At 39.0% G+C, this 21,940-nt stretch overlaps 2 protein-coding genes across 2 annotated transcripts in view; one reads left to right on the plus strand and one right to left on the minus strand.

Moving 5' to 3' along the window:
- LOC103505089 overlaps positions 1 to 9,526 on the minus strand; it is a 44,800-nt gene extending 35,274 nt beyond the window's left edge. The window contains exons 1-2 of the mRNA XM_026820476.1: positions 9,511 to 9,526; positions 9,201 to 9,428 (exon numbers count right to left, since the gene is read on the minus strand). Of these exons, the coding sequence (XP_026676277.1) occupies positions 9,201 to 9,428; positions 9,511 to 9,526 (244 nt within the window). The remainder of the gene's footprint in view (positions 1 to 9,200; positions 9,429 to 9,510) is intronic.
- Positions 9,527 to 18,811: 9,285 nt separating this feature from the next.
- LOC103505092 overlaps positions 18,812 to 21,940 on the plus strand; it is a gene marked incomplete at its 3' end in the record, with an annotated part of 28,235 nt that continues 25,106 nt past the window's right edge. Inside the window, exons 1-2 of the mRNA XM_026820477.1 lie at positions 18,812 to 19,220; positions 20,875 to 21,095. Of these exons, the coding sequence (XP_026676278.1) occupies positions 18,821 to 19,220; positions 20,875 to 21,095 (621 nt within the window). The remainder of the gene's footprint in view (positions 19,221 to 20,874; positions 21,096 to 21,940) is intronic.

Genomic DNA, 21,940 nt, shown 5'->3' on the forward strand with positions numbered 1-21,940 from the left:
CTCAATATGATTTCAATATCGCTAGCCGAAGTTAATTCATCTCTCAATACTATCTGTGGAGGCGTAGACACTTTCAATGGTCTGTTCTGTTGTTCACTTTCTATTTCTCTTCTTTCTATCCTTTCTCACATTCTTCTCAATTCCTATTGGTCTTGTACTGGCCGCAGTATTTCAACAAGCAACGGAATGGAACACTGTGGTCATTTCCACTTACAAGTAGTTTAGTAGGCAATGGATTCAAAATATTCCAATAACATCTTTATTTTCATTTACTACATGACTTCTTCCTCACATGGCTATTTGGGCTATTCGTTTCAAATGTTGGCAATCACAAGTAGGCAATGGATTCAAATACTATTTGTAACTTCAATTACCGTAGATATCACTTCTTCGTGTGCCTCTTCGTTTCGAATATTTTTATTGGCGACTATTTGTGCTATGATGACTTTACTGACGGCTCCCAACAGTTCAGTGGTTGTTCTTGAGAACCATGTCCTCAGGTTCTTCATCTTCAGCCTTCTCTCACTTCTCACTATCACGTTCACCACTCATTTGCTCGCGTGGATATTTTATCAAACATTATTCCAATAATTATTTCATCACTTTCTTTATTATACTCTTATCCCATTTATTATTTAATTAATTTCATTATTAATTGCATTCTAATTATTATTTCATTACTTTCTTCAACACAACTCAATTGGCTTCATTGTTCGAATGTTGCGAACATCTTCATTGCCTCTAGACGTAGCGCGTTACGCATTCGGAAGTGAATCTGTTTTACAATTACAATACTAATTACTCCATTTAAACTACTTTGGTTTGTTAATAGGATTTGAATTCCCTGCTGCTCTCATGTCCTGGGCTCCTGGGAGTGCGTTCTTGTGACTTTGATTTGGCGCATCAGGTGTTTGCTTTTCTCTCTCTCTCTCTCTCTCTCTCTCTCCTTCTCTCTCTCTTTCTCTCTTTCTTTTATTTGCCTCAACTTCCTGCTAAATAAATATAGGAACTTGTTATTGCACTCTTTAATTAGTGGTATCTCAGTTACCTTTACACTTCTTCTAACTTATCATATTATCAATGTTATCGGGTATTTCTTTATTTATGTATTTTTTTCTTTCTTTCTTTTAAAACTTAATGTCATTTCAAATAACTATCTCAACATTAAGTGCAAACCAACCTCAGTGTAGTAGTTTAGTTACTGAGATTTGAGAATGACATTTTTTGTGATTATCTTTCATGCTCAACATAATTAAAATTTGCTTCCTTTTCTCTCCTTTTTTTCACCAAGTGCATACTGAATATGTCTAACTTGCATGGAAAACACACATGGTAATTTATTCGGAAGAAAATAAATAATATTTTCATTAAAAAAAAAATCAAGTTGTTGTGAGAATTTAAGAAAGGGTTCTTAAGTCCAGAGTACCAAAGTTTATCAAATCAATACAAGATTGAGAAGGAAAAATTCAATTAATTTTATTATAATTTATAATCTATGGTGAGAATTGGCAAGTGGTCTCAATGGGACATGTACGTATAGCTGAGGTCTTGACACGCGGCAATAAACTATTAGATAACATGTTGAAAGTGACCTAGAGTATCATCACTGAGCGGATACCAAACAGTGGCGTAGCGTGGTCTAAAGTCAAGTGTAAGGCGTGTAGGGCACTAATTTCCATCACCATGCACATTACTACCTAAGTCATGCACATGCTTCTTCATAAATATTTAAAGTCAATATTTAAGGGTATTTGAGTAAATTTAGAGTGTATGGCCTTTATCCTAGTGCATAATATTCTAAGTTTATAAGTTGCACTCATTTGTTCTAGTGACATCAAGGTCGACTACTTATAATGGTGACCTCTGAAAGGACCATATTGTCTGAGGCTGTGTTTATCTCTTTATATTGCACTTGATCTTTTGGTGTTCTTTGACTATTAGTTCAGTGAACTGTAGAACTTGCTTCAAAATCCTTTATGTGCCGGACAATTACAATTGCAAAATATACGAATGCTATACGCTAAACAAATAATGTACCGGACACATTTGCCAAATCTTGTCTTCACATTTGGTTGCAGGATTCTCCATTTGTGATGTACTTAATCCTGGTTAAACTTTCCTCTTCTCTTTATGTGCCGGACACATTTGCCAAATCTTGTCTTCACATTTGGTTGCAGGATTCTCCATTTGTGATGTACTTAATCCTGGTTAAACTTTCCTCTTATCCTTTACGTCTACAATTCTACACTATACTGGTTTATTGGTAGTTCGTAGTATTCGCAGATCTTGCCCCTGGACAAACACTAGGATAGAGACTCGCTATAAACCTCACAATTTGTGCCTAGTTTGTCAGTATTGATTTATTCGCTTGGTTAGGTTCCATACATGGTTTTCGGTGTCACCCCTTCTTAAAAGTTTTATATGGTCCAAATGAAGGTCCATGCCAAATTTGGTGCTTTCCTGACGAAATGCAGCTTTTTTGACGTTGGGCCACCCACTAATAGGCATACTTTTGGGCCATGAGAAGAATTTCACTAGACTCCAAGAAAACCATCAAGAGAAAAATAATGACTCGCAATGAGAAATGAAGACTTCTCTGTACTCCTCTTGGAATGAAGACGCCTCTTAGTAGATGACAGTGAAAGAAAAGATTTAGTCCAATTTGCGAAAGAGATCAGAGATCTTTTTACTAAAGAACGAACTGTCAAATGTAGCTCCGGACAGAAAGAAATTACAAGTAACAAAATTAAATCCACTATTGGTTATTGGTTCATAATCAACTACAACTTAGCAAGTTCAACGACCAATAATGACCTAAGTTATACATTCTGTATAAAATTAAAATAAATAAATACCTACACAAATGAAACCAATAGTGAAATAGAAACAGATGCTTTAAAGATAAAGGCAAATCACATTATTAAAACCGTATCGACCCCGTTAATCCTATTAAATATTAATTCCAATTGAATTAAATCAAGCAAGACGATTTAAAAACAAGTATGGAACCCTTGAAATTCAAGTTTGCCAAATGAAGAAGTGCAAGAAGATCCACTCAGTATAGTGGATTAGTGGAAGTTGATCAGATTCTTATCATCTGGACCAATCACGAGAACTTCTGCTAATTCTTCTTTTGATTCTTCTTCTTCTTTCTGCTGCTTGTGATATTATAGTGTCGAGCTTCCCGATATAGAGTTCAATATTAGAGTGCCGGAACCCAGTCACCTTATTAGGCTGCCGGCACCCTACTTTTTTCTCAGTGTAGCATTTTTTTTATTTTTACTGTTCGGCGGATATTAGTCTTCAATACCTGTTGCTTTCAATAGCTGTTACTTAAATACCTGTTAGCCAGTTACTTTCAATACCTGTCTATCTGTTTTAGTCTCATGGTCAGCTTATTAAAATATTAGATTGGAACCAATTCGTACTTCCACTTTTTATACTCTCGCCTGTTTAGAAATGGAAAGTGAAGTCTCCAACTCAGAAGATATGCTTAGCTAAGAGTCTGTTCACACTTGTCGTGCGTTTCCCTCCCGCTGCTTAATTTCGGGGCCTAGTGGGCATCACACTAGGCTTGCACCCGGGTTCGATTTCCAACTAGGTCGGCGTTTTTCGTCAGCCTCTCACTCAGCCCTAACTAGGGTGATTGTTTTTGGACTGACATTTGGTTTTGACTCCAAAACTTTTACGAGTGGATGCCCTTCGCACGCCACCTTTACTATTTCTTTAACAAAGGAAATTTCAGGCTGGTATTTTCCCTGTTTAAAGTATTAAAGTCCCTTAGCCAGACTAAGCTGGTCTACTCCTTGTTCAAAGTACCCGAGCCAGACCTGTAGTAGTATCTTAATAAACAGATACCATAAAAAAATTTAAATGGCCACCTGTCTGTGAGAAATCGCAAGTGATAGTAAAAATTCCGTGGAGATGGTAGTAAAAAATATTATCTGTTTATTGTCAGAGATCTGACCTAATGCCGACCTTGAGATAAAAAAAAAAAAAAACTCGATTTCATATGAGGCACTAAGAGGCAGAGTGGACTAAGTGAAAAAAACCCGTTTTGAGAAAAATGGAGTCAAAGTTCAAGAGTTGCTGGGAAACCTATGTTTACCCTACAATAACGAATTTTGATTTTTTTAAAAGAAAAGAGATGTATTTTTTTTTTAAACAAACTTTTTTGCATTTATTGTTGTAGTTTTTTAGAAATAAACAGTCAAAAATCGTAAACCACTCTGCTTTTTGAGAGACTTAAGATGGTCCGCCAGAATGTACCTACCTATATTATCTATTCATGATCTTTTTTATGCTTTATTTATTTTTACAACTTTTTACTTTCTTTTAAATTATAACATTTTCTACAGGGTGATTTCAACCTCAGTGATGTAAATGTCAAGCGGGGAGCGGGGGACGTGATCTTGGGATCGAAATCGTGGTTCGCGTCAAGTCATAAGGTGTAATGTGTTTATGCCCATGCGTTTCTGCGCATCTGACGTCACAATTCTTTGAACTTTTTCATTAGGACGGCAAATAAAAATAGAATTTTCTAGTTGAAAATTAAATATGTTCTGAGGATGCCGCCAGGAGATGGTAAAACATGTAAACTCATCTGTCAACATCTGTTTTAACTGTAGGCAGGTATTTCACAATACATACTTTTATTAATAAATAAGTTTCATCTATTTGTCAAGTGAAAACATAGTCCTATCATTTCACTTATGATTTTTATTATCATGTTACTTGACGTCGTATCTCGTTTCCAGAAGATTTTCCAGTTGGTTAATAAATATCGAAACAGCATCCTCCGTGGCTGAGTGGGTATCACACTCGGCTTGCACGCAGGAGGTCCGGGTTCAATTCCCGGCGGGGCCAAGCTTTTTTTCGGCTCTGTGCTTTGAATTGGGGGTGCACTCAGCCTCGTGAGGACAATTGAGGAGCTACTTTAATCGAGTAGCGACCAGTGGCAGCATTACCTGAGTGAAAAGAAAAATTATAGGTAGATATGTCAGAAATAGTAAAGGAGGCTCTTAGTTTGTAATTTGTAATTTGTAATAATGGCTTTTTATTTTTAACATTGTAGTTTTATAATAGTTGTACAAGTAGGTAAAATAATATCTAAGTAAAAAAGGTACTGAAGTCCCCCAGCCAGAATAACCTGGTCTCTACCTGGTCTTTAATGTTAATCCATGACAATGATCACAATATCTATAGGTAGGTATAATATAGGGATATAAATTCCTACATATCTGTATAATGAAAATAAATTCTCTCTAAGATACACACCAATTACCTTCTTGTGAACACAGAACATTGAATATTAAATAGACCCCATTAGTAGAGCAATAAGAAGTACTTAGATTACTTAGAACGAGTATAAATTGATAATAGTTAGAAAGTAAATCTACGTCTGGCATACCATTGATACATTGATTTACTGGAAGAAAACTCAGACCAGATAAACCAGATACCTATACATAGATAGATTTGATACATGAATAATATGTAGATACTAGATACATACATATTATAGGTACATAGAATAAAATAAGTATAACTTGTTTATCCTGCCCGAATAGGACTGAAAAGTCCCTTTACCCCAGCAGTCTGAACAAGGTCTCGTATATTTGATGGGTTAAAAAATTGTATAAGTAACAATTCAGTAAAAAGACCTTACCTAACTTGAAAAAAAAGGTACTTATGGATAGATATTTTTATATGGATAAAAAATGGTCTAAGAAGATACAAGACAGAAGGCCTCCACATCACGTGCTGTTGCTGTTAGCTTACCAACCTTGTTAAGCCTGGACAAAGCAAATCGAGCTTGGATACCTAATAGGTACATGAATCTTAAAATCACGGGGTAGTTACAAGGTACCTACATACAATCACATTTCAAGTAGGTAATAATAATAACAATAATAATAATAGTGCTTATTTATACTGCTCGCATAGGACTGAAAAGTCCCTTTACTCCAGCAGTAGGCTACTACTATTATTGTGGTCAAATTCTCAAATTATATGAGGATAAAATTCCATACCTCGGCTGGGATTGAACCCACGCCCTCCTGTTTACCAGGCGAGCGCCTTGACCGCCTTGACCGGCGACATAGGTAGGCGCTAGTCGCTAGTAGGTACTTCATTTTGCTTTAGATTTAAGATAAAAGAATGAAAGTTGACGAAAAAAGTGGACTTTTTTATGGCTGTCTGTGAGCACTTCTAAAAACGTAAGTTTTTTTTTATTACCAGATCAATTATTAGGATGTCTTGTAAGACTACAGTGCCACTGAGAAAAAAAAAAAAAAAAAAAAAAAGGGGCAGGGTGCCAGAATAGGTTCATTGTTGATGGCGCATTACGTAAGAAAAAAGCTCGGGACACGGGGTTCGATTTATCTGCAGACTTAAGTTTTCAACGTGGTCTCACAATAACCTTGTCTTTCGGCAAATCGTACGCGGGATGTGGTTAAAATAGGTGCTGCGGTTGGCGGTATTTTGACCGCTTTTTGGCGGCTTTCGACCGCTTTTTGGCGGCTTTCGACCGCTTTTTGGCGGTTTTCAGCTACATCGATTAAACGGTTAGAGATATTGTAAATGTTACAACAGAACACCCAAATAAGCACCATTCAATAGGATGAGGAAAGTCGTGTGATGTTCACACCAGATTTTTCTTCTGCTACTTTTTCTTCTTTATCCTAGCCTAGTGCATAATATTCTAAGTTTATAAGTTGCACTCATTTGTTCTAGTGACATCAAGGTCGACTACTTATAATGGTGACCTCTGAAATCCTCTTTGATGTCCTGTCTTCATTGTTTAATTATCGAGGAAAGTTTTCCTTTGACTGCGGATATCAGTAGATTTCACATCTGATCCACATCTATTCCACATCTGGTGCTTGAATCACAGCAGCCCCCATATTAGGGAGTACCTATACGTACATTTTGTGAAATCTTGGCACAAATCCCCTCACTGGTGTAGGGACAGTAGCTTCAAATGTTGCGCTTCTACACTTCCGGACGACGCGACGGGTCGAATGATGGCCTTTGAAATTTAATTTTCAAATCCAAAAGGTCCCCCATTTTTGATAGGAAGTATCATAGATCTTCCATGTTCAACTGGAAAACTTACAAAACAAGTTTGTCTTTACAACACTACTTGAAACTCTTGAAAAGTGAACCCATGAACCGATGATACTTGTCTCACAGATGTCACTTGGAATGCACACAAGGTGTCCTACAGAACTCCGATACATAGTAGTGTACAAGAAGATGAATTCCATGTAGAACTGAAAGAAGAACCATTTTGTGAAATCTTGGCACAAACACCCTCACTGGTGTAGGGATAGTAACTTCCAATGTTGCGCTTCTACACTTCCGACGACGCGACGGGTCGAATGATGGCCTTTGAAATTTAATTTTCAAATCCAAAAGGTCCCCCATTTTTGACAGGAAGTATCATAGATCTTCCATGTTCAACTGGAAAACTTACAAAACAAGTTTGTCTTTACAACAGTACTTGAAACTCTTGAAAAGTGAACCCATGAACCACATAGGAAAATAAGCATCTTGTGACTATTCCAGTCAGTATGGTACTCAGCGCGTGACGTGAGCTGCTGGTAAATTGGTTCACATATCTTCAAGCTGTGATTTCGGTTTGTTTATATTATGGCACATACTCTCCGCCTTTCACTAAGTCTCTACCACTCGCGGGTCCTTTCATTCATTGAATAAATTACAAATTATTTACTATGTAAATTTTTTGTTTCGTTCAGAATAAGCGTGCGCGCAAATAGGTTCATTGTTGATGGCGCATTACGTAAGAAAACAGCTCGGGACACGGGGTTCGATTTATCTGCAGACTTAAGTTTTCAACGTGGTCTCACAATAACCTTGTCTTTCGGCAAATCGTACGCGTGTTTTGTCCGTGTTTAATTTTCATATCAAGTGACCTAGCAGGTCCTAGCGTTTAAGTTAAGTGTCTGGTATCTAGAATAAATGTCATTTCTAGCTTTCTAGTGACCTAATATCCCGTGTACAGAAGGGGTTAGCGTTTTTCGTCAGCCTCTCAATCAGCCCTAACTAGAGTGATTGCTTTGGGCTGACATTTGGTTTTGGCTACAAATTTTACGAGTGGATGCCCTTCGCACTCAACCTTTGCTATTTCTTTAGCAAGGGGAATTCAGGCTGGTATACTCCTTGTTTAAAGTCCCCCAGCCAGACTAAGCTGGTCTACTCCCTGTTTAACGTCCCCCGGCCAGACTGTGACCTAATATCACCACCTGTTATAATTTACCTGGAATGGATTTGCCGAGTTCCAAATACTGCTGTACAGAGGCACTCAAGAAGCCAGGATGATACTTGTCTCACAGATGTCACTTGGAATGCGCACAAGGTGTCCTACAGAACTCCGATACATAGTAGTGTACAAGAAGATGAATTCCATGTAGAACTGGAAGAAGAACTTCATCATAAATAATCATGTTGCCTGTCAGACCTTTTAGTGTGAGTGAACCTGTTCCCAATTATGGTCATTGTGGAGATGTGCGAAATAGATTTCAGTTGTCCAGAAAGGTAAAGTTCAAAAGCGCCCTTGAAAACTATCTGGGAATGGATTTGAAGAAGACAAAGACTGGTACAATAGCACCAACCGTTTTGTCCGTGTTTAATTTTCATATCAAGTGACCTAGCAGGTCCTAGCGTTCAAGTTAAGTGTCTGGTATCTAGAATAAAATGTCATTTCTAGCTTTCTAGTGACCTAATATCCCGTGTACAGAAAGGGTTAGCGTTTTTCTATCTGGGAATGGATTTGGAGAAGACAAAGACTGGTACAATAGCACCAACCGTTTTGTCCGTGTTTAATTTGCATATCAAGTGACCTAGCAGGTCCTAGCGTTTAAGTTAAGTGTCTGGTATCTAGAATAAAATGTCATTTCTAGCTTTCTAGTGACCTAATATCCCGTGTACAGAAAGGGTCAGTCAGCCTCTTAATCAGCCCTAACTAGAGTGATTGCTTTGGGCTGACATTTGGTTTTGGCTACAAATTTTACGAGTGGATGCCCTTCGCACTCAACCTTTGCTATTTCTTTAGCAAGGGGAATTCAGGCTGGTATACTCCCTGTTTAAAGTCCCCCAGCCAGACTAAGCTGGTTTACTCCCTGTTTAACGTCCCCCGGCCAGACTATGACCTAATATCACCACCTGTTATAATTTACCTGGAATGGATTTGCCGAGTTCCAAATACTGCTGTACAGAGGCACTCAAGAAGCCAGGTGGTGGCAGAGTTTTCCTCCGGTCCTCCTCATTCTCTTCATCATCAATTCCTTGCTTGGGATCTCTCACATAGTCACTCGCTGCAGGAGCTCGAGGCTTCTTCACACTGGTGCCCTCCTCCAGGCCATCTGAAACAACAATACGTTTGGTCAGCCTAGTGAAGCAGAAGACTTGGTTTAGAAACAATGCCTTGGTTATTATACTTCAAGACTTGAGCACTCCTTGGACACTAATAAGTGAGTAAAACCCTACCTGAACATAGGAACATCTTGCTCGAACCGAGTAAAAGGTTCCTTAATCCTACTATAGCAGGTTCAAAAAGAGCCAAAAATTCCTTTACCCTAGTGCCTAGTCGATTGAGCGAACAGTTTAAAATTTTAAAACATTATCTTGAGTCTGGTAGAAGCGGTTAATGGTTGACGTGCACCGGGGCCATCGGGTGAAACACTGGATTCAAGAAACACACATAACGAGCAAAATCCTCAAAGGTATTAATTGAAAAGAGCCAAAAATTCCTTTACCCTAGTGCCTAGTCGATTGAGCGAACAGTTTAAATTTTTAAAACATTATCTTGAGTCTGGTTGAAGCGATTAATGGTTGACGTGCACCGGGGCCATCGGGTGAAACACTGGATTCAAGAAACACACATAACGAGCAAAATCCTCAAAGGTATGGTTCGAAAAGAGCCAAAAATTCCTTTACCTTAGTGCCTAGTCGATTGAACGAACAGTTTAAATTTTTAAAACATTATCTTGAGTCTGGTTGTAGCGATTAATGGTTGACGTGCACCGGGGCCATCGGGTGAAACACTGGATTCAAGAAACACACATAACGAGCAAAATCCTCAAAGGTATTAATTTTCATCACTAATTTTCCTTTTTATTCTGATAATTCCAGGTAGCCAATCAAGTATCCCTATGTGTCTAAGTGCACCCTAAAAACACGTACATAGTCTGAAAATCGCTGTGAAATGTTAGATCTCATCGGGAAATTCGGGAATCGAATACTTTCTGTATGCACTATGCAAGGCCAGTGTGATACTAGGCTACGGAGTTAGGGGAAAACTACAAGACTGGAATCCGCTACCCAAGAAGAATGAGCCTGCCAGTACAATAGACAAGAACCCAATAGAAATCGCTGTGAAATGTTTGATCTCATCGGGAAATTCGGGAATCGAATACTTTCTGTATGCAAGGCCAGTGTGATACTAGGCTACGGAGTACGGAGTCTGTAGGGGAAAACTACAAGACTGGAATCCGCTACCCAAGAAGAATGAGCCTGCCAGTACAATAGACAAGAACCCAATAGGAAATGAAGAAGAATCTTTCCAATTATCTATTATTATCTTAATATTTCTTTAGGTGACTTTCAAACACAGAAATTCGTCCTCTTGTCTCCAAATTATAAAACCAACGCTTGATCTTCACAAAGTGAAGGCCGATCATTGAGCAATATCATCATAATCATTCTTTTTTTTTTTTTTTTTTTTCTTACAAAATTTTCCACATAGCCTGAAAATCGCTGTGAAATGTTTGATCTCATCGGGAAATTCGGGAATCGAATACTTTCTGTATGCACTATGCAAGGCCAGTGTGATACTAGGCTACGGAGTACGGAGTCTGAAGATAACCACACCTTTATAACATACTCGTGTGTGTGTTTTAAGTTCCCGGTCGGGTCAGTCATATTAACCTTCCCTAAATACTGGGTGATTTGTGACCATGTTAATTGAGAGACGTATTGGTGGAGTATGATACAGCCCTGAAAACCTGAAATATGCTGGAGAAGAACGAAGAATAGCAAAAGAGAATGAACAACAGAGCGATAGAGGCAAGGAAAACATACAATAGATATTAAAACAAGGAGTAAGCAACTTAGCAGACATTGGAAGTGAGTACCACTATATCAAAAGGACATACGATACGGACATTGTGGACACTATTAGAGAAATACGAGATCCAACAATAAAGTTCCCGGAATGTCCCCCATTGCTCCGAAATGAAGAACAATGGAAATTGATTTATGTCAGTAATTAATATCTTGAAGCTAAGGCTGTATTTCCTTGTGAGTTGCCACTCGGGTATCGATCTATCGATACGAACTTGAGTTAATAGACAGTCAGAAGTTATCGCTAGCCCAGTCAAGCCAGTGGTTAAAAAGTTAAAATTATCTAATGAAATCATCAGGGGTCGTCAACGCGGTTCAAAGTATCAAGGTCTCCGGGGGGGAGTGTTGGGATTTTCAACTTGAAACAAAATGACTTGGACACGGCCCACGAGATTTACGATACGAATCAACACTTCCTTCATCTTTCTAATACCAAAGACCAAAGTACCAAATTTTTCTACAGTTTAACAGTTTGGAAGTAAACTATGGAGTTGTCGAGGCCACGTATATCGTCAAAGTTGGTGTTTCCATCTATCTAACATTCCCATTAAAGTTGGGTGCGGTTCAAAGTATCAAGGTCTCCCGGGGGGAGTGTTGCGATTTTCAACTTGAAACAAAATGACTTGGACACGGACCACGAGATTTACGATACGAATCAACACTTCCTTCATCATTCTAATACAAAAGTACCAAATTTTTCTACAGTTTAAGAGTTTGGAAGTAAACTATGGAGTTGTCGAGGCCACGTATATCGTCAAAGTTGGTGTTTCCATCTATCTAACATTCCCATTAAAGTTGAGCCTTGGTGCGTGTGAAACTGTCACCAAGATTGATAAAAACAATAAGCCAGCCTGTGCGACATATTAGGTGATCAAACCTTTGCCCACATGAAGTCTATTGTGGTTGAGACTGCTTGGCACATGGCCTGTAGAGATAATGCAGAGCCGAGGACCAAGAAATGTTATTTACTCTAAAGTTGGCACATCGTAAGATTGAAGTTATCTTAAGACATTAGATTTAGCCAATGTTCAGGGTAGCTCCATGACTGTGGACGAGGACAAGGATTGAGAAAAATTCGATCAAAAATCCCCTAGTAGTTATGTACATGATTCAACAATCGATTAGATATGTACATGATTTTATGTACATTGAACTCATAGAATGTTCAAGTAATAAAGTATGCAAGTTCTTGATTAAACTGCAAAGCAAAAACAATTTGCAGCCCCATCCTAGTAATTAGCAGTATTAACATTCTTTTACTTTCAGAATCAGCAAGATGTATTCTTCTACTCCACAGTACCAGCTGTCAGGTCAGCGCACACTTTGATAAAATGAAGATATCCAGATATTACAACAATGTTGACATAGGGTCAATTACGATGCGATGATGAATTTCACGCGACATTTGTAGAATTCAGACCAGTTGGAAACACTGAGAACAAGAACTCACCATCATAAATTAAGAATCATGTTCTCAATTTGGGCTTGATTTATGGACCAAAGTTCTCTATTCATGTCCAATCACAATGACCCGCCTTGACATCAGGTCACAACTTTATCTTCGGGAATGAATAATTCATCAGTTGAACGAGACTGCTTACACCCTGTAAACAGTGCGTTTAGTATTTTGTAACCGCGAGCCAGGCAGAGAATGACTAAGACTACGGATTGTGGATAATATACGAGTCAAGAGGTCACATGTTCGATACCCCGGAGTGAAATATGAATAGTCTCGAGCTTCTCTGTCTGAAATTCAATTATGTCGCCCGATCCAACAATCCTGGAGCAGTTGGCAGAAGAATGAGAAACTGAGAGTTCAATGGTGTGCTTTTGATTGACTTATTGAGTTGACCGCATTATTGGAATCCCGTCACGGTGGGAACCAGAGTCGAGAGGTCTGTTTTCTCGGAGACTTCTCGTTAGGGTGGAGGCAAGTTGTTTCTGTCGCGCGTCGTGTTGTGAGAACAAGAGGAGGCTGTTTCCTCTACTACGCTTTTCCGTAGATCACTGAAGTGAGGCAAGTTGTTTCTGTCGCGCGTCGTGTCATGAGAACAAGAGGAGGCTGTTTCCTCTACTACGCTTTTCCGTAGATCACTGAAGTGTAATAAAATTACCATCATGTGTCGCATGATTCAATGGGCTATGTCCAGCCTTGTAAGAACAACAGAGGAACCTATGATTCTAACGAAATGACAATAGTTAATTGGTAGTTTAAAGCCTGATATGACATTAAAAATTGAAGGGTGTCCGTTACAAGCCACAGAAATTGATCAGTCAAGGTTCATTCGTCTGCTTGAAACACTATCCACTATATCCACCCCTGCACCGGGTATAGGCCTTAGTGAACACAATTCAGCCGTACCATATCCGCCCCTGCACATTTTGAAACACTATCCACTATATCCACCCCTGCACCGGGTATAGGCCTTAGTGAACACAATTCAGCCGTACCATATCCGCCCCTGCACATCATCCGCTATATCCACCCCTGCACCAGGTATAGGCCTTAGTGAACACAATTCAGCCGTACCATATCCGCCCCTGCACATGTGCCCAGCCTAAGTGAACACAATTCAACCGAGTACTTATGCAAAAATATTCACACATACCTTGTCTCAAAATGCCAGCCTTAGCTTCTTGCACTGAATGTCCCTCCCTGAAATTTGGCCATTCCAAATCCGAAACACACGTCAAGTTTGAAGTCAACTTCATTGTCATGCAGCTTACCAGATAACAAATGTTTCTCAAATGTGTCGATTTTCAACTTGAAACAAAATGACTTGGACACGGCCCACGAGATTTACGATACGAATCAACACTTCCTTCATCATTCTGATACCAAAGTACCAAATTTTTTTACAGTTAAGAGTTTGGAAGTAAACTATGGAGTTGTCGAGGCCACGTATATCGTCAAAGTTGGTGTTTCCATCTATCTAACATTCCCATTAAAGTTGAGCCTTGGTGCGTGTGAAACTGTCACCAAGATTGATAAAAACAATAAGCCAGCCTGTGCGACATATTAGGTGATCAAACCTTTGCCCACATGAAGTCTATTGTGGTTGAGACTGCTTGGCACATGGCCTGTAGAGATAATGCAGAGCCGAGGACCAAGAAATGTTATTTACTCTAAAGTTGGCACATCGTAAGATTGAAGTTATCTTAAGACATTAGATTTAGCCAATGTTCAGGGTAGCTCCATGACTGTGGACGAGGACAAGGATTGAGAAAAATTCGTTCAAAAATCCCCTAGTAGTTATGTACATGATTCAACAATCGATTAGATATGTACATGATTTTATGTACATTGAACTCATAGAATGTTCAAGTAATAAAGTATGCAAGTTCTTGATTAAACTGCAAAGCAAAAACAATTTGCAGCCCCATCCTAGTAATCAGCAGTATCAACATTCTTTTACTTTCAGAATCAGCAAGATGTATTCTTCTACTCCACAGTACCAGCTGTCAGCGCACACTTTGATAAAATGAAGATATCCAGATATTACAACAATGTTGACATAGGGTCAATTACGATGCAATGATGAATTTCACGCGACATTTGTAGAATTCAGACCAGTTGGAAACACTGAGAACAAGAACTCACCATCATAAATTAAGAATCATGTTCAAACTCATAGAATGTTCAAGTAATAAAGTATGCAAGTTCTTGGTTAAACTGCAAAGCAAAAACAATTTGCAGCCCCATCCTAGTAATTAGCAGTATCAACATTCTTTTACTTTCAAAATCAGCAAGATGTATTCTTCTACTCCACAGTACCAGCTGTCAGCGCACACTTTGATAAAATAAAGATATCCAGATATTACAACAATGTTGACATAGGGTCAATTACGATGCGATGAATTTCACGCGACATTTGTAGAATTCAGACCAGTTGGAAACACTGAGAACAAGAACTCACCATCATAAATTAAGAATCATGTTCTCAATTTGGGCTTGATTTATGGACCAAAGTTCTCTATTCATGTCCAATCACAATGACCCGCCTTGACATCAGGTCACAACTTTATCTTCGGGAATGAATAATTCATCAGTTGAACCAAATCTGAGACTGCTTACACCCTGTAAGCAGTGCGTTTAGTATTTTGTAACCGCGAGCCAGGCAGAGAATGACTAAGACTACGGATTGTGGATAATACTGTACACATTCCACAATGAAAATCTACCCCTTGACATCTGTGTTTGATCTGTAGGTTGTTTTTTTCCGGGGATTAACATATTTTATACATTTCCCATGCTTCATATGGTTAGTGTGGGATTTATATCTTGTTATGTTACCAGTGAGCCCATACCCACTGAAAACCCAATCTCTTTCTAGCAACCCTAAGGCCCCGGGACCACGGTAACATTACTTCAAGACATTTGGCGCCCAGCCAAACCATTCATTGAAGACACCCTGTTGATATTGGAAACAATCGGTTCTATTGGTTTGTTATGTCTCCTTGACCCCTAGCCGCGGCACAGTCCACAGTTCGGAGTTCGTGACTCCTTGGGCCACAGATATCTGGTCGGGCGGGGTGTCCCACAATCTCCCCAATAGAGTCCTTGCTCTGATTCTGTAGCGTGGATTCACCAATATTGAATCGCGTAGGTACGTTTCATACCTCGTTGACTTTTGGCTTATTAGAACTTTAAAAGGCGTTGTACTTGAAATCACGGGTATGCATATGAAGTGAAATGTTTCAAGAAGGAGTCGGGCGGGTGTCCCACAATCTCCCCAATAGAGTCCTTGCTCTGATTCTGTAGCGTGGATTCAACAATATTGAATCGCGTGCTTTTCCTATCTTGTTGAATTTTGGCTTGTTAGAACTTTAAAAGGCGTTGTACTTGTGAAATCACGGGTATGCATATGAAGTGAAATGTTTCAAGAAGGAATTGTACTCGAAATCACGGGTATGCACATTAAACTTTAGAAGGAACTGTACTGGATCTTATGGACTTATGGGTAGGTAATGTAGGTATGCATGCAAGTGTGGGTACTTGTTCAGAAGTAGGGTTACCAGACAAATTTCAAAAGGAGGACATTTTGGCTAAAAAAGGCGGACATTTCAACCAAAAGGAGGACGCAGAAAATAATAGGTCCAGTGGTTTAAGCTGTAGAGCGGTCAACGTCAAAGAAGAAGCGGAAGCAGCAGCAGCAGAAAATGGTGAAAAATGTGACGTTTTTCAAAGTCAAATATCTCCGGCTAAACTTAACCGATTTTGATGATATTTTTTTTTCAACTTGGTCTACTTTCATGCCCCAACACACACACGCAATCCGTTTTCTTCCATCATTTGTAGTTGTCTGTCTACAAGGGGGTCGCGCTTCGCGCTCCCTTGTTTACGGTCGCGCTGCGCGCTCCCGGGGGCTTCGCGGGGTTGTGCATAGGGTCGCGCTTCGCGCTCCCTTGTTTACGGTCGCGCTGCGCGCTCCCGGGGGCTTCGCGGGGTTATGCATGGGGTCACGCTGCGCGCTCCCGGGGCTTCGCGGGGTGTGCATGAGGTCGCGCTTCGCGCTCCCTTGGCTTCGCCCCTGAAAACGAATATCTAATTATGTGTACACTTAATTATTACTCGTACTAGTGGTTTACCCGTCCTTTGTACGGGATCAGCGCGGCATGAGAATCATAACTTTGAAGCCCCCCCCATTTTGAATTAGGATGGAATGTGACAATAGAACAGTTGCGCTTACGTGGGTAAAGTTTCTAAGTCAAAGAGCAAAAAAAAAAAACGAGGAACAATGGAAATTTCCTTTTTCTTCTACGACTTCTAGATTCCGAGATAAATCGATTTAAAAAATACCGGTAAATCTTGAACTCTGATGTCACAGCATACGCTCCCGTACACGATGACGTCACATCAAATGTCCCGACCAAAGCTCCCTCGCAGGCAACACATTAATGTGTTTGTGCGCATACGCTTGTCCGCTTTTTGGCGGTTTTCAGCTGTACTGACTAAACGGTTAGAGATATTGTAAAAGTTGGGGTAGACGAACACCCAAAGGTATGTATTTTTTTACTTGTTTAAGCATCGTTCGTGTGATGTCCACTCCAGAAAGTCGTGTGATGTTCACTCCAGATTTTTTTTTTTTTTTTAATTAAACAACCCAACAGTTTCTCTGTCGAAATTATGTGTAAACTAGCTGAATTCCGTCGCTTCGCTCCGGAATCCCGCTAGTTCATCCCGAGGCATGGCCAAACTTGTAGTTATCAAACTAAAAACATAAACGAAACTCAAATATTAGGCAAGCGAGGAAGAGTTTTCTCTCCCGCAGTCTCTGCACTCTGTGTATTTCTTATGGTGATTTTAGCGATCAAAAATTGATCATATCTCAGGATCGGTTTAGATTTTCGCAAAATCCTTTCTTATTGCACACCTAGACCATAAAAGGAATATTCCTACCAAATTTCAACTTTCTAGGTGTTGTGGTTCTAGAGATAGAGCGATCAGTGTGTGAAATGTGAAATGTGAAATGTGAACTTGAATCGGAAAGGTTGCAATCAATATGTGACGTCCCCATGGTGGCGAAATATAATGTGGGTGCATCAATGACATTGGTATCTAGCTTTGGTACCTATTCTGGGTACTTGGCATCTACCTTTAGTTCCGCACTTATCTCATCAAATCTCACGTAATATGTATAGTCTAGTTCAGGAGTTTCCAACTTTCATGTGTATGCGGGCCACATGCTACATTCGGAGGTACTTCGCGGGCCACATATGTACACAGGGGAGCACCCAAGTTGGAAACCTCTGGTCTAGTCTATATTTCTATGTACAGAGTGTTTCAAAAGTCCGGGGACCCCTGAATATTTTTTGAACGGCTAAAGATGGGAAGCTGAAATTTAGGGTATTGATTTATCTTTTCAAATACCATTTTTTGAAATAGTCGCCAAATTTTATCCGGAGCCAGGATCGATCCCAGGGGGCCCAACTTTAAAATTTTAAATGAGAACCCCCTACTTGTGATACATCATATCAAAGGTCTTAAAGAACGTAGTACTTTGGTACAAGTTTGAGCTCGATTCGACAACCAGGGACGGAGTTATGGACTATTCAAATTTTCATATTTTCATGTTCTCCCGCCAATAGGAGGAGCACCAAAAATGGAAAATTCATATCGATTGGTGATTTGTGTTTCAAATAGGTCCCACTAATGATTCATATTGAAATTCGGTCCCAAAAATAAAATTTCGAAACATCCATTTTCACCCCCTGAGGCCTTAGGGCCGAAAGTCTAAATTTCATTTTTGGGTCTGAATTTCAATATGACCCATTAGTCGAACCTATTTGAAGCACAAATCACCAATCCATATGAATTTCCCATTTTTGGTGCTTCCCCTATTGGCAGATGAACATGGAAATATGAAAAATTGAATAGGCCATAACTCCGGCCCTGGTTGACGGATCGAGCTCAATCTTATACCAAAGTACTACGTTCTTCAAGACCTTTGATATGATGTATCACAAGTAGGGAGTTCTCATTTAAGATTTTAAAGTTGGCCCCCCTGGAGCCGCCACTGGCAGAGACAATTTTGAGAACCACTGCAAAAAATGATTTTTTTGTAAGAAATAACTATATGCCAAATTTCAGGTTCCCATCTTTAGCCATTCAAAAAATATTCAAGGGTCCCCGGACTTTTGAAACACTCTGTATATATTTTCACTCTTGCATTTTATGTTTGACTCAGGTCTGCCGGCTATGAACAAGTTACTCAACATGAAGCATTGGGCTGTGAATGGCACAGCTGTAGCACTCAATGGTATTTTTAAAGCTGAGTCTGCTAACCAAGTGACATCTACAGTGGTAGTGCCCTTAGCTCAGATCAAGACTCCAGGCTCATTTGCACACTTCTTCCACGTTATTTCTCTACCGAATGATATTCTCACACTGTTATCATGTAACCTGGGTGTTATCAAGGCAATACTAGATTCAGATCTTGAGGATCAGTTTGTCACTAAGCTCAAGTTTAAGCTCACCGAGATGTTTCTTAATAGTAAGGAAAGGACGTACAAGTCAAGTGAATGCAAGTCCATGCTTCAATATGTATACACCTTTCAGAACTTAATACAGCAAGGCAAGTATTAATATGTATAGCCCAGTAAAAGTTAGGTTTGTGTCGGAACTTTTTAGGGAAAAGCTAAATTTTCCCAGGTGATGGAACACGTTGAGACGTATTTTCTCCTATAAGTCCCCGGGGATCACCCATGTGCTTCCTCAGATACAGCTACTTGAAGGTAGCTGTGCAAGCCTTTGGGAAAATGCCGATATCTCCGAAAGTACTTATCCGAATTGCATTATCTTTTTACTTTCTATTACTACAGTATAGCGTGCTATACTAGTAATCTTTTTACTTCCTATTACTACAGTATAGCGGAGCTATACTAGTAATGAAAGTATTGCAATCGGTCCAAATTTTCAAAATCGGGAAATGGTTGGAAATATCCGTGTTTTGACCCTGATTCAAAAAAGTGGTTTTTAGCCCATGGTCTGTACGTTACGTACGTACGTACTACAGGTTTAAATGGGAAAAAGTAGAACAAAACAAGCAGGGTCCGTCCCTCCGGGAATTTTTCAGCCCGTAGTGATTAGAGAAAATCAGTACCTATGTACCATGTACCTACCTAATTTGTTTAATATTCAGTTTATTATTATTATTATTATTACTAGCTGAATTCCGTCGCTTCGCTCCGGAATCCCGCTAGTTCAACCCGAGGCATGGCCAAACTTGTGGAAAAGGCATGGCCGAACTTGTAGTTATCAAACTAAAAACATAAACGAAACTCAAATATTAGGCGAGCGAGGAAAAGTTTTCTCTCCCACAGTCTCTGCACTCTGTGTATTTCTTATGGTGATTTTAACGATCAAAAATTGATCATATCTCAGGATCGGTGTAGATTTTCGCAAAATCCTTTCTTATTGCACACCTAGACCATAAAAAGAATATTCCTACCAAATTTCAGCTTTCTAGGTGGTGTGGTTCTCGAGATAGAGCGATCAGTGTGTGAAATGTGAAATGTGAATGAGTGAATGGATCTCGTTCTTATAACTTACTAGTTCATCCCGAGGCATGGCCAACCTTGTGGAAAAGGCATGGCCGAACTTGTAGTTAACAAACTAAAAACATAAACGAAACTCAAATATAAGCGAGCGAGGAAAAGTTTTCTCTCCCGCAGTCTCTGCACTCCGTGTATTTCTTATGGTGATTTTAGCGATCAAAAATTGATATCTCAGGATCGGTTTAGATTTTCGCAAAATCCTTTCTTATGTGACCTAGACCATAAAAGGAATATTCCTACCAAATTTCAACTTTCTAGGTGTTGTGGTTCTAGAGATAGAGCGATCAGTGTGTGAAATGTGAAATGTGAATGAGTGAATGGATCTCGTTCTTATAATAAAAGATATCAATCAGAGACTCGAGCCCGTTCTCCCTTTAATTCACAATATACAATTAGGGTACAGTACATAGTATTTCTTTGTAAACCATGATCGAATAAACTACGGGCTAAATAAATTCCGAAGGGACGGAACCAGCTTGTTAATGTACTATTTGTAATAATAAAGGAGAGGCGGACTAAAATAAAGTAAAAAGTTTGTCTATACAAAATCCCCACCCAAAAAAAAAAAACACTTCGTGTTAAAAAATTAACGTCAAGAGTTACCCTCCACAAAAAAGTACTGATATATAAAAAAAAAAACGTCAATGTGGGACCTCCCTTCTACATTTGCAGGTATTGACTGTGTTTCTAACTTCCTCGTGTCCTATTTAAAAAGATGGAATGGTTTGGATTATAAGCAAGAAATTCTCAACTTGTGCGAGTGGTTTGTTTTTGACTCAAAACTTAATCTCATCAATGATTTCCTCAAACCTCTACATGAGTTGTTACTAACTGCTGAGGTTGATGATAAGAGGCTTTACATTGAGATGTATGGAAAACTCTATGTCAATTTGGTAAGAAAATTTCATATTCAAGTTGTCAAGTGTTTTTACTTTTTATTACAAGATTACACCAAGTATTACGAAGCTCTATACTATGTAATGAGAAACCATTACAATCGATCCAACTTTTCGGAATCGGGAAATAGGTGGAAATATCCGTATTAGTTTCCCTTGATCCCAAAAAAGTGGTTTTAATAGTAGTAGCCTACTGTTTGTACCCAAAACTCAGAAAGGAGCTATCACAATTTGAGCAGTGACCAGTGTAACGTAGTAAAGGGACTTTTCAGTCCTATGCGATCAGTATAATTTATTATCAGCCCTAGTTTAAATCCCAGCGAAATGGCAAGGCAGAAAAGCTCGAAACCAACTTAGCATTTATGTATAGGGCTGACTCTTGCATATTAAAAAAGATGTTTTTGCACAATAATAAATATTTAAGTTGGATAACTTTTAAGAATACAAAATAATAACTGTGGTATATTTTCATAGCTACACACTGTATTGAAAACAACTACCCAGTAACATTGTCACCTAGCAACCAAATCAACAACTGGAAAAAGTCTTCCAGTTCTGAGACATCTTTTTATCTGTACATAAAAAATTCTCTGTTCACATTTCTCTGCTTTCAATAAACCTTCTTCTTATCATACAAATCCTACCCCTCGTCCTTTATTCAAATCCTTTCAACAATTAAAAGATACAATAATAACTAACGTATAGCTTTTTTTTTTAATTTTGTAAAGAAAATATTTTTTTTTTTTTTTTAAGAGGTTTGACAGAGGGAACTCCCGCAGTCTCTGCACTCTGTGTATTTCTTATGGTGATTTTAGCGATCAAAAATTGATCATATCTCAGGA

Source organism: Diaphorina citri, unplaced genomic scaffold, assembly GCF_000475195.1.
Source record: "Diaphorina citri unplaced genomic scaffold, Diaci psyllid genome assembly version 1.1 scaffold149, whole genome shotgun sequence".
NCBI lineage: Eukaryota > Metazoa > Arthropoda > Insecta > Hemiptera > Psyllidae > Diaphorina > Diaphorina citri.